This window comes from Rana temporaria, chromosome 8, assembly GCF_905171775.1.
Source record: "Rana temporaria chromosome 8, aRanTem1.1, whole genome shotgun sequence".
Lineage (NCBI taxonomy): Eukaryota > Metazoa > Chordata > Amphibia > Anura > Ranidae > Rana > Rana temporaria.
Genome location: NC_053496.1, coordinates 8,318,761 through 8,331,245, shown reverse-complemented (window position 1 = coordinate 8,331,245; position 12,485 = coordinate 8,318,761). Strand labels below are relative to the sequence as shown.

The window sequence follows — 12,485 nt, the reverse complement described above, 5'->3', positions numbered from 1 at the left end:
GGGGTAGGTAGGAAGGAAGGAAGAAGAAGGGAGGAGGGAAAAGGGGGGGCATAACAAGAAGGGAAAGCGAAAAGGGGGAAGTGGGAAGGAAAGGGTTGGTTAAAAATGAAAAGAGATAGAGGGGTAGGAGAAGAGAAAAAGGAGGACAAATCAGGAGGGGGGGGGGGGGGGGTTGGGGGAGTAGAGGAGGGGTAGGAAGGAAGAAGAAGGGAGGAGGGAAAAGGGGGGGCATAGCAAGTAGGGAAAGCGAAAAGGGGGAAGTGGGAAGGAAAGGGTTGGTTAAAAATGAAAAGAGAAAGAGGGGAAGGAGAAGAGAAAAAGGAGGTCAAATCAAGGGGGGGGGGGTTGGGGGAGAAGAGGAGGGGTATGAAGGAAAAAGAATGGAGGAGGGAAAAGGGGGGGGGCATAACAAGAAGGGAAAGCGAAAAGGGGGAAGTGGGAAGGAAAGGGTTGGTTAAAAATGAAAAGAGAAAGAGGGGAAGGAGAAGAGAAAAAGGAGGACAAATCAAGGGGGGGGAGAAGAGGAGGGGTAGGTAGGAAGGAAGGAAGAAGAAGGGAGGAGGGAAAATGGGGCGGGGCATAACAAGAAGGGAAAGCGAAAAGGGGGAAGTGGGAAGGAAAGGGTTGGTTAAAAATGAAAGGAGAAAGAGGGGAAGGAGAAGAGAAAAAGGAGGACAAATCAGGGGGGGGGGGGGGGGGTTGGGGGAAAAGAGGAGGGGTAGGAAGGAAAAAGAAGGGAGGAGGGAAAAGGGGGGGGACATAACAGGAAGGGAAAGCGAAAAGGGGGAAGTGGAAAGAAAATGGTTGATTAAAAATGAAAAGAGAAAGAGGGGAAGGAGAAGAGAAAAAGGAGGACAAATCAAGGGGGGAGGTTGGGGGAGAAGAGGAGGGGTAGGAAGGAAGAAGAAGGTAGGAGGGAAAAGGGGGGGGACATAACAGGAAGGGAAAGCGAAAAGGGGGAAGTGGGAAGAGTTGGTTAAAAATGAAAAGAGAAAGAGGGGAAGGAGAAGAGAAAAAGGAGGACAAATCAAGGGGGGGGGGGGGGGGGAGTAGAGGAGGGGTAGGTAGGAAGGAAGGAAGAAGAAGGGAGGAGGGAAAAGGGGGGGGGGGCATAACAAGAAGGGAAAGCGAAAAGGGGGAAGTGGGAAGGAAAGGGTTGGTTAAAAATGAAAAGAGAAAGAGGGGAAGGAGAAGAGAAAAAGGAGGACAAATCAAGGGGGGAGGTTGGGGGAGTAGAGGAGGAGTAGGAAGGAAGAAGAAGGGAGGAGGGAAAAAGGGGGGGGGACATAACAGGAAGGGAAAGCGAAAAGGGGCAAGTGGGAAGGAAAGGGTTGGTTAAAAATGAAAAGAGAAAGAGGGGAAGGAGAAGAGAAAAAGGAGGACAAATCAAGGGGGGGGAGAAGAGGAGGGGTAGGTAGGAAGGAAGGAAGAAGAAGGGAGGAGGGAAAAGGGGGGGCATAACAAGAAGGGAAAGCGAAAAGGGGGAAGTGGGAAGGAAAGGTTTGGTTAAAAATGAAAAGAGATAGAGGGGTAGGAGAAGAGAAAAAGGAGGACAAATCAGGAGGGGGGGGGGGGGGTTGGGGGAGTAGAGGAGGGGTAGGAAGGAAGAAGAAGGGAGGAGGGAAAAGGGGGGGCATAGCAAGTAGGGAAAGCGAAAAGGGGGAAGTGGGAAGGAAAGGGTTGGTTAAAAATGAAAAGAGAAAGAGGGGAAGGAGAAGAGAAAAAGGAGGACAAATCAAGGGGGGGGGGTTGGGGGAGAAGAGGAGGGGTATGAAGGAAAAAGAATGGAGGAGGGAAAAGGGGGGGGCATAACAAGAAGGGAAAGCGAAAAGGGGGAAGTGGGAAGGAAAGGGTTGGTTAAAAATGAAAAGAGAAAGAGGGGAAGGAGAAGAGAAAAAGGAGGACAAATCAAGGGGGGGGAGAAGAGGAGGGGTAGGTAGGAAGGAAGGAAGAAGAAGGGAGGAGGGAAAAGGGGGCGGGGCATAACAAGAAGGGAAAGCGAAAAGGGGGAAGTGGGAAGGAAAGGGTTGGTTAAAAATGAAAGGAGAAAGAGGGGAAGGAGAAGAGAAAAAGGAGGACAAATCAGGGGGGGGGGGGGTGGGGGGAAAAGAGGAGGGGTAGGAAGGAAGAAGAAGGGAGGAGGGAAAAGGGGGGGCATAGCAAGTAGGGAAAGCGAAAAGGGGGAAGTGGGAAGGAAAGGGTTGGTTAAAAATGAAAAGAGAAAGAGGGGAAGGAGAAGAGAAAAAGGAGGACAAATCAAGGGGGGGGGGGTTGGGGGAGAAGAGGAGGGGTATGAAGGAAAAAGAATGGAGGAGGGAAAAGGGGGGGGCATAACAAGAAGGGAAAGCGAAAAGGGGGAAGTGGGAAGGAAAGGGTTGGTTAAAAATGAAAAGAGAAAGAGGGGAAGGAGAAGAGAAAAAGGAGGACAAATCAAGGGGGGGGGGAAGAGGAGGGGTAGGTAGGAAGGAAGGAAGAAGAAGGGAGGAGGGAAAAGGGGGGGCATAACAAGAAGGGAAAGCGAAAAGGGGGAAGTGGGAAGGAAAGGGTTGGTTAAAAATGAAAAGAGATAGAGGGGTAGGAGAAGAGAAAAAGGAGGACAAATCAGGAGGGGGGGGGGGGGGTTGGGGGAGTAGAGGAGGGGTAGGAAGGAAGAAGAAGGGAGGAGGGAAAAGGGGGGGCATAGCAAGTAGGGAAAGCGAAAAGGGGAAGTGGGAAGGAAAGGGTTGGTTAAAAATGAAAAGAGAAAGAGGGGAAGGAGAAGAGAAAAGGGAGGTCAAATCAAGGGGGGGGGGGGGGGGGGAGAAGAGGAGGGGTATGAAGGAAAAAGAATGGAGGAGGGAAAAGGGGGGGGGCATAACAAGAAGGGAAAGCGAAAAGGGGGAAGTGGGAAGGAAAGGGTTGGTTAAAAATGAAAAGAGAAAGAGGGGAAGGAGAAGAGAAAAAGGAGGACAAATCAAGGGGGGGGGGAAGAGGAGGGGTAGGTAGGAAGGAAGGAAGAAGAAGGGAGGAGGGAAAAGGGGGCGGGGCATAACAAGAAGGGAAAGCGAAAAGGGGGAAGTGGGAAGGAAAGGGTTGGTTAAAAATGAAAGGAGAAAGAGGGGAAGGAGAAGAGAAAAAGGAGGACAAATCAGGGGGGGGGGGTTGGGGGAAAAGAGGAGGGGTAGGAAGGAAAAAGAAGGGAGGAGGGAAAAGGGGGGGGACATAACAGGAAGGGAAAGCGAAAAGGGGGAAGTGGAAAGAAAATGGTTGATTAAAAATGAAAAGAGAAAGAGGGGAAGGAGAAGAGAAAAAGGAGGACAAATCAAGGGGGGAGGTTGGGGGAGAAGAGGAGGGGTAGGAAGGAAGAAGAAGGTAGGAGGGAAAAGGGGGGGGACATAACAGGAAGGGAAAGCGAAAAGGGGGAAGTGGGAAGAGTTGGTTAAAAATGAAAAGAGAAAGAGGGGAAGGAGAAGAGAAAAAGGAGGACAAATCAAGGGGGGGGGGGGGGGGGGGGGTAGAGGAGGGGTAGGTAGGAAGGAAGGAAGAAGAAGGGAGGAGGGAAAAGGGGGGGGGGCATAACAAGAAGGGAAAGCGAAAAGGGGGAAGTGGGAAGGAAAGGGTTGGTTAAAAATGAAAAGAGAAAGAGGGGAAGGAGAAGAGAAAAAGGAGGACAAATCAAGGGGGGAGGTTGGGGGAGTAGAGGAGGAGTAGGAAGGAAGAAGAAGGGAGGAGGGAAAAGGGGGGGGGACATAACAGGAAGGGAAAGCGAAAAGGGGCAAGTGGGAAGGAAAGGGTTGGTTAAAAATGAAAAGAGAAAGAGGGGAAGGAGAAGAGAAAAAGGAGGACAAATCAAGGGGGGGGAGAAGAGGAGGGGTAGGTAGGAAGGAAGGAAGAAGAAGGGAGGAGGGAAAAGGGGGGGCATAACAAGAAGGGAAAACGAAAAGGGGGAAGTGGGAAGGAAAGGGTTGGTTAAAAATGAAAAGAGATAGAGGGGTAGGAGAAGAGAAAAGGAGGACAAATCAGGAGGGGGGGGGGGGTTGGGGGAGTAGAGGAGGGGGAGGAAGGAAGAAGAAGGGAGGAGGGAAAAGGGGGGGCATAGCAAGTAGGGAAAGCGAAAAGGGGGAAGTGGGAAGGAAAGGGTTGGTTAAAAATGAAAAGAGAAAGAGGGGAAGGAGAAGAGAAAAAGGAGGACAAATCAAGGGGGGGGGGTTGGGGGAGAAGAGGAGGGGTATGAAGGAAAAAGAAGGGAGGAGGGAAAAGGGGGGGGCATAACAAGAAGGAAAGCGAAAAGGGGGAAGTGGGAAGGAAAGGGTTGGTTAAAAATGAAAGAGAAAGAGGGGAAGGAGAAGAGAAAAAGGAGGACAAATCAAGGGGGGGGAGAAGAGGAGGGGTAGGTAGGAAGGAAGGAAGAAGAAGGGAGGAGGGAAAAAGGGGGCGGGGCATAACAAGAAGGGAAAGCGAAAAGGGGGGAAGTGGGAAGGAAAGGGTTGGTTAAAAATGAAAGGAGAAAGAGGGGAAGGAGAAGAGAAAAAGGAGGACAAATCAGGGGGGGGGGGGTGGGGGAAAAGAGGAGGGGTAGGAAGGAAGAAGAAGGGAGGAGGGAAAAGGGGGGGCATAGCAAGTAGGGAAAGCGAAAAGGGGGAAGTGGGAAGGAAAGGGTTGGTTAAAAATGAAAAGAGAAAGAGGGGAAGGAGAAGAGAAAAAGGAGGACAAATCAAGGGGGGGGGTTGGGGGAGAAGAGGAGGGGTATGAAGGAAAAAGAATGGAGGAGGGAAAAGGGGGGGGCATAACAAGAAGGGAAAGCGAAAAGGGGGAAGTGGGAAGGAAAGGGTTGGTTAAAAATGAAAAGAGAAAGAGGGGAAGGAGAAGAGAAAAAGGAGGACAAATCAAGGGGGGGAGAAGAGGAGGGGTAGGTAGGAAGGAAGGAAGAAGAAGGGAGGAGGGAAAAAGGGGGCGGGGCATAACAAGAAGGGAAAGCGAAAAGGGGGAAGTGGGAAGGAAAGGGTTGGTTAAAAATGAAAGGAGAAAGAGGGGAAGGAGAAGAGAAAAAGGAGGACAAATCAGGGGGGGGGGGGGGTTGGGGGAAAAGAGGAGGGGTAGGAAGGAAAAAGAAGGGAGGAGGGAAAAGGGGGGGGGGCATAACAGGAAGGGAAAGCGAAAAGGGGGAAGTGGGAAGAGTTGGTTAAAAATGAAAAGAGAAAGAGGGGAAGGAGAAGAGAAAAAGGAGGACAAATCAAGGGGGGGGGGTTGGGGGAGTAGAGGAGGGGTAGGTAGGAAGGAAGGAAGAAGAAGGGAGGAGGGAAAAGGGGGGGGGCATAACAAGAAGGGAAAGCGAAAAGGGGGAAGTGGGAAGGAAAGGGTTGGTTAAAAATGAAAAGAGAAAGAGGGGAAGGAGAAGAGAAAAAGGAGGACAAATCAAGGGGGGAGGTTGGGGGAGTAGAGGAGGAGTAGGAAGGAAGAAGAAGGGAGGAGGGAAAAGGGGGGGGGACATAACAGGAAGGGAAAGCGAAAAAGGGGCAAGTGGGAAGGAAAGGGTTGGTTAAAAATGAAAAGAGAAAGAGGGGAAGGAGAAGAGAAAAAGGAGGACAAATCAAGGGGGGGGGGAAGAGGAGGGGTAGGTAGGAAGGAAGGAAGAAGAAGGGAGGAGGGAAAAGGGGGGGCATAACAAGAAGGGAAAGCGAAAAGGGGGAAGTGGGAAGGAAAGGGTTGGTTAAAAATGAAAAGAGATAGAGGGGTAGGAGAAGAGAAAAAGGAGGACAAATCAGGAGGGGGGGGGGGGGTGGGGGAGTAGAGGAGGGGTAGGAAGGAAGAAGAAGGGAGGAGGGAAAAGGGGGGGCATAGCAAGTAGGGAAAGCGAAAAGGGGGAAGTGGGAAGGAAAGGGTTGGTTAAAAATGAAAAGAGAAAGAGGGGAAGGAGAAGAGAAAAAGGAGGACAAATCAAGGGGGGGGGGGGGGGGGGAGAAGAGGAGGGGTATGAAGGAAAAAGAATGGAGGAGGGAAAAGGGGGGGGCATAACAAGAAGGGAAAGCGAAAAGGGGGAAGTGGGAAGGAAAGGGTTGGTTAAAAATGAAAAGAGAAAGAGGGGAAGGAGAAGAGAAAAAGGAGGACAAATCAAGGGGGGGGGAGAAGAGGAGGGGTAGGTAGGAAGGAAGGAAGAAGAAGGGAGGAGGGAAAAGGGGGCGGGGCATAACAAGAAGGGAAAGCGAAAAGGGGGAAGTGGGAAGGAAAGGGTTGGTTAAAAATGAAAAGAGATAGAGGGGAAGGAGAAGAGAAAAAGGAGGACAAATCAGGAGGGGGGGGGGGGGGGGTTGGGGGAGTAGAGGAGGGGTAGGAAGGAAGAAGAAGGGAGGAGGGAAAAGGGGGGGGCATAGCAAGTAGGGAAAGCGAAAAGGGGGAAGTGGGAAGGAAAGGGTTGGTTAAAAATGAAAAGAGAAAGAGGGGAAGGAAAAGGGAAAAAGGGGGACAATTCAAGGGGGGAGGTTGGGGGAGTAGAGGAGGAGTAGGAAGGAAAAAGAAGGGAGGAGAAAAAAGGGGGGGGGCATAACAAGAAGGGAAAGCGAAAAGGGGGAAGTGGGAAGGAAAGGGTTGGTTAAAATGGAAAAGAGAAAGAGGGGAAGGAGAAGAGAAAAAGGAGGACAAATCATGGGGGGGGGGAAGAGGAGGGGTAGGAAGGAAGGAAGAAGGGAGGAGGGAAAAGGGGGGGGGGCATAACAAGAATGGAAAGTGAAAAGGGGGAAGTGGGAAGGAAAGGGTTGGTTAAAAAGGAAAAGAGAAAGAGGAGTAGGAGAAGAGAAAAAGGAGGACAAATCAAGGGGGGGGGGGGGTTGGGGGAGAAGAGGAGGGGTAGGAAGGAAGAAGAAGGGAGGAGGGAAAAGGGGGGGGGCATAACAAGAAGGGAAAGCGAAAAGGGGGAAGTGGGAAGGAAAGGGTTGATTAAAAATTAAAAGAGAAAGAGGGGTAGGAGAAGAGAAAAAGGAGGACAAATCAAGGGGGGGGGGGTTGGGGGAAAAGAGGAGGGGTAGGAAGGAAGAAGAAGGGGGGTGCGAAAAGGGGGGGGCCATAAGAAGAAGGGAAAGCGAAAAGGGGGAAGTGGGAAGGAAAGGGTTGGTTAAAAATGAAAAGAGAAAGAGGGGAAGGAGAAGAGAAAAAGGAGGACAAATCAAGGGGGGGGGGGGAGAAGAGGAGGGGTAGGAAGGAAGAAGAAAGGAGGAGGGAAAAGGGGGGGCATAACAAGAAGGGAAAGCGAAAAGGGGGAAGTGGGAAGGAAAGGGTTGGTTAAAAATGAAAAGAGAAAGAGGGGAAGGAAAAGAGAAAAAGGAGGACAAACCAGGGGGGGGGGTTGGGGGAGTACATATTTGGCCAATAGGGCAATGCACAGGAATGATTAAAGTACATTTGTGGAGGGGGAAGGGAGCCTCGTTCTCTCCATTATGTAATGTTCTGGCACGTTAAACATCGCTTACAAAGCACTTTGTTTCTTTTTTTTTGTCTTGAAGCAGAATGAATTACTTTCTTGATAAGGAAAAATAGACGGCAACTCCACCACACAGTGACGTAGACATCTAACTTTTTTTTTTTCCATTGTCCCGACTGACCATTTTATTTTCTTGAATTCTTTCCAGTTGTACGGATGCGAATCAAAGAGGTGAAGATTGAGAACGGAGACCGAAAGCTCATCGCGGCTCAGAAGAAAAAGAAAGTCTTGAAAGCGGGGAAGCTAAAGAGGAAAGAGTTCCGCAAGCTGGTTTTGTACATCAAGAACGCGGCGGGGTGCCCGTGCCCCCAGCTGGAGAACCCGAGCGGCAGCTTCCTCATCATGGGCCGCAAGGTGGACAATAAGCTTCTGCTGACCGCCATCTACAAGTGGGACAAGAAAAGCAAAGACATGAAGTACGCCGTCAACTTCATGTTCACCTACCCCTGCTCCGAAACCATTTCCCACAGCGCGGGGTCACACTTAGGGTCTTTCCGCTAAGAGGGACATCTAGAGAACTTGTGAGAAGAAAGAAGAAACCCTCACCCAGCCTTACCAAATGGACTTTATATCTTAGCAATAGCAGTAACATAGCATACTCCGCTTACCATACCGAGAACACTAGGGTAGTAGTCATTGTGAGTAATACAAGAGACAGGGTGAAGAATGGGATCTTTGCAAGATGAGACGTTGGGAAACCAAAAACGACAAAAAGAAATACAAAAAAAAACAAAAAAAAAACTAAAAATGTCTAACATTCACAGTTGTTGAAAGCCATGGTTTATCATTCCCTGAGGCTAATGCATGAAGGCCTTTAAATTGAATAGAAGATCCCTCAACGTTTTTTTTTTAGCAGCAAGATGATATTAGAAACAAGTAACAATGATTTTCTTAAAAATTAGTCTCTTTATTTGTATCATAATATCGAATATAGGCATGGACGCAGGCGTGGAGTGTTTTTTAGATGAAAAGCAATTAATAAATTTCCCTGAAGAAGACCTTTACCCAAATAGGTCGAAACGTGTAGGGTTATCATGTGAAATTCTACACAAGTTCTATGGTTTTAATATATAACTTGAGTTCAAGTAACAATGATTTTCCTAAAAATGAGTCTTTCTTTATTTGTATCATAATATCAAATATAGGCATGGATGCAGGCGTGGAGTGTTTTTAGATGAAAAGCAATTAATAAATTCCCCTGAAGAAGACCTTTACCCAAATAGGTCGAAACGTGTAGGGTTATCATGTGAGATTCTACACAAGTTCTGTGGTTTTATATATAATTTGAGTTCAATGTGCAATTTTCCTATTGTTGATGAGATATGTGTTTTATGTCAAGGCCAGAATTGCTTTTTACGACTCCTATGCATCCATGCCCATATTTGATACTATGATACAAATGGAGAAAGACTAATTTTGAAGGTTTTTTTTAGCAGCAAGATGATATTAGAAACAAGTAACAATGATTTTCTTAAAAATTAGTCTTTCTTTATTTGTATCATGATATCAAATATAGGCATGGACGCAGGCGTGGAGTGTTTTTAGATGAAAAGCAATTCCTGTGAAGAAGACATTTACCCAAATAGGTCGAAACGTGTAGGGTTATAATGTGAAATTCTACACAAGTTCTATGGTTTTAATATATAACTTGAGTTCATGTGTAATTTTCCTATTGTTGATGAGGCGTGGAGTGTTTTTAGATGAAAAGCAATTCGTCTGGCTATGGAATGTAACTTTCTCATCAAGAAGTGGTAAACATACACAGTTAACTCCATTATAACAGAATATAATGACTATGCAAAATAATGATACATTCATAGACAGTATAATTCATAATTTGTTTTTTTCTTTTTTGCATAGAATAAATCCCCCTGAAGAAGACCTTTACCCAAATAGGTCGAAACGTGTAGGGTTATCATGTGAAATTCTACACAAGTTCTATGGTTTTATATATAATTTGAGTTCATGTGTAATTTTCCTATTGTTGATGAGATATGTTTTTTTATGTCAAGGCCAAGAATTGCTTTTTACGACTCCTATGCATCCATGCCTATATTTGATACTATGATACAAATGGAGAAAGACTAATTTTGAAGTTTTTTTTTTTAGCAGCAAGATGATATTGGAAACAAGTAACAATGATTTTCATAAAAATTTGTCTTTCTTTATTTGTATCATAATATCAAATATAGGCATGGACGCAGGCGTGCAGTGTTTTTTAGATGAAAAGCAATTAATAAATTCCCCTGAAGAAGACCATTACCCAAATAGGTCGAAACGTGTAGGGTTATCATGTGAAATTCTACACAAGTTCTAGTGTTTTTAGATGAACAGCAATTCGTCTGGCTATGGAATGTAACTTTCTCGTCAAGAAGGGACACTTTCCCCAACTTGTTCATTTCCCGACTTAGTTGAGGTAGGCGGTACACTTTGGTGGGGGTGGGTCAGCCATAACTCATGACCTTTGAACTTTGGGAACCCGCCTTCTGACCTTTGACCTCTGGGGGAGGACCTTGTGCCAAATCCTGAGTCCTAGCCTTATTCTTCAAGGGAAAACCCTAAGCTCTAACCCCAAACCTAACCCTAACCCTAAGGCCGCGTACACACGACCGGTCAAAACCGATGAGAATGGACCGAGGTTCAGTTTCATCGGTCCAAACCGACCGTGTGTACGGCCCATCGGTCTTTTGTCCTTCGGACCAAAATTTTAAAACTTGCTTTAAAATCGAACCGATGGACCACTGTCCGATCGGGCCAAACCGATGGTTAGTACACAAAAGCATCGGTTCAAAACCTGTGCATGCTCAGAATCAAGTCGACGCATGCTTGGAAGCATTGAACTTCGGGGTTTTTTTTCAGCACGTCGTGTGTTTTACGTCACCGCGTTCTGACCCGATCGGTTTTTGAACTGATGGTGTGTACACACATCAGACCATCAGGCCACTTCAGCGGTGGACCGATGAAAACGGTCCGTCGGACCATTCTCATCGGATGAACCAGTTGTGTGTACAGGGCCTTACAGAATATAATGACTATGCAAAACAATGATACATTCATAGACAGTATAATTCATAAATCTTTTTTTTTCTTTTTCGCATAGAATAAATTCCCCTGAAGAAGACCTTTATCCAAATAGGTCAAAACGTGTAGGGTTATCATGTGAAATTCTACACAAGTTCTATGGTTTTATATATATGGCTATGGAATGTAACTTTCTCGTCAAGAAGGGACAATTTCCCCGACTTGTACATTCCCTGACTTAGTTGAGGTAGGCGGTACACTTTGGTGGGGGTGGATCAGCCACGCCTCGTGACCTTTGACCTCTGGGTACCCTACTTCTGACCTTTGACCTCTGGGGGAGGTCCCTGTTCCAATTCCTGAGTCCTTGCCTTATTCTTCAAGGGAAAACCCTAACCCTAACCCTAACAGAATATAATGACTATGCAAAATAATGATACATTCATAGAATACATTTCCCTGAAGAAGACCTTTACCCAAATAGTCCGAAACGTGTAGGGTTATCATGTGAAATTCTACACAAGTTCTATGGTTTTATATATAACTTGAGTTCATGTGAAATTTTCCTATCGTTGAAGAAACTCGTCTTGGCTATGGAATGTAACTTCCTCGTCAAGAAGGGACACTTTCCCCGACTTGATCATTCCCTGACTTAGTTGAGGTAGGCGGTACACTTTGGTGGGGGTGGATCAGCCACGCCTCGTGACCTTTGACTTTTGGGAACCCGCCTTCTGACCTTTGACCTCTGGGGGAGGTCCCTGTTCCAATTCCTGAATCCTTGCCTTATTCTTCAAGGAAAAACCCTTACCCCTAACTCCAACCCTAACAGAATATAATGACTAATGCAAAATAATGATACATTCATAGACAGTATAATTCATAAATCTTTTTTTTTTCTTTTTGGCATAGAATACATTTCCCTGAAGAAGACCTTTACCCAAATAGGTCGAAACGTGTAGGGTTATCATTTGAAGTTCCACACAAGTTCTATAGTTTTATATATAACTTGAGTTCATGTGCAATTTTCCTATTGTTGATGAGATATGTTTTTTATGTCAAGGCCAAGAATTGCTTTTTACGACTCCTATGCATCCATGCCCATATTTGATACTATGATACAAATAAAGAAATAAAAATGTTGGTCGAAAATAGGTCGAAACGTGTAGGGTTATCATGTGAAATTCTACACAAGTTCTGTGGTTTTATATATAACTTGAGATGAGATATGGTTTTTATGTCAAGGCCAAGTCAAGGCCAAGTCAAGGCCAAGAATTGCTTTTTACGACTCCTATGCATCCATGCCTATATTTGATATCATGATACAAATAAAGAAAGACTAATTTTTAAGAAAATCATTGTTACTTGTTTCTAATATCATCTTGCTGCTAAAAAAAAAACCCATTGAGGGATCTTCTATCCAATTTGAGGAATCGGGGTGTGCAGCACCAACAACTCATATATATGCGTTATCTATTCTAATGCATTAAGACCGAAGTTTGACACTGGTAAAAAAAACTTCTACAGAAAATTGCTGAATCGTGACTGGGCAGATGTATTCCGAAATAACTTAAATGATGAATGATATCAAGTCAGAGAGCCAGGAACTATTTCTCTTTTTTTTTGTAACCACAAACACCATGTAGCTAGCTAATGACCGGTAATAGGAGAGGGGCTGTAGCTTGAGAAATGGGCCCATTGGGTCTATTGTAGGTTCATAACCAGAAAAGGAAAGAAAAATGTTCCACAGAGGGAAAATTGTGTAAATCTAAAACAGCGTCGGGGGCTAAAACTCCCCTCCTAGCCCCCGACGCTGTATATCCAAGATCAGTGCATTGTCCTTGAATTATTGCTTATGGGGTCATGAATGGAACAGCTCTAGTGTGATTTAGAGGTCCTCTGTAGGCTTTGCATGGCCATGAAAAATCTCATATTAAAACGCTCTCCGATTCCACAGTACTGGCCTGAGTTTTAGGAATTGCCATGGTTTGGGACAGTGGTCTCCAAACTTCGGCCC

At 46.3% G+C, this 12,485-nt stretch overlaps 1 protein-coding gene and 1 long non-coding RNA gene across 2 annotated transcripts in view; both read left to right on the top strand.

Annotated features, from left to right (window-relative positions):
- Nucleotides 1–8,186, top strand: part of SFRP5 (secreted frizzled related protein 5) — a 99,391-nt gene extending 91,205 nt beyond the window's left edge. Inside the window, exon 3 of the mRNA XM_040361270.1 lies at nt 7,602–8,186. Within this exon, the coding sequence (XP_040217204.1) occupies nt 7,602–7,954 (353 nt within the window). The 3' untranslated portion in view covers nt 7,955–8,186. The remainder of the gene's footprint in view (nt 1–7,601) is intronic.
- Nucleotides 8,187–8,380: 194 nt separating this feature from the next.
- On the top strand, nt 8,381–11,823 carry LOC120946660. The gene is made up of 2 exons (XR_005750778.1): nt 8,381–9,724; nt 11,624–11,823. It is a non-coding gene; the product is annotated as an uncharacterized LOC120946660 (long non-coding RNA).
- Nucleotides 11,824–12,485: the final 662 nt, after the last annotated feature.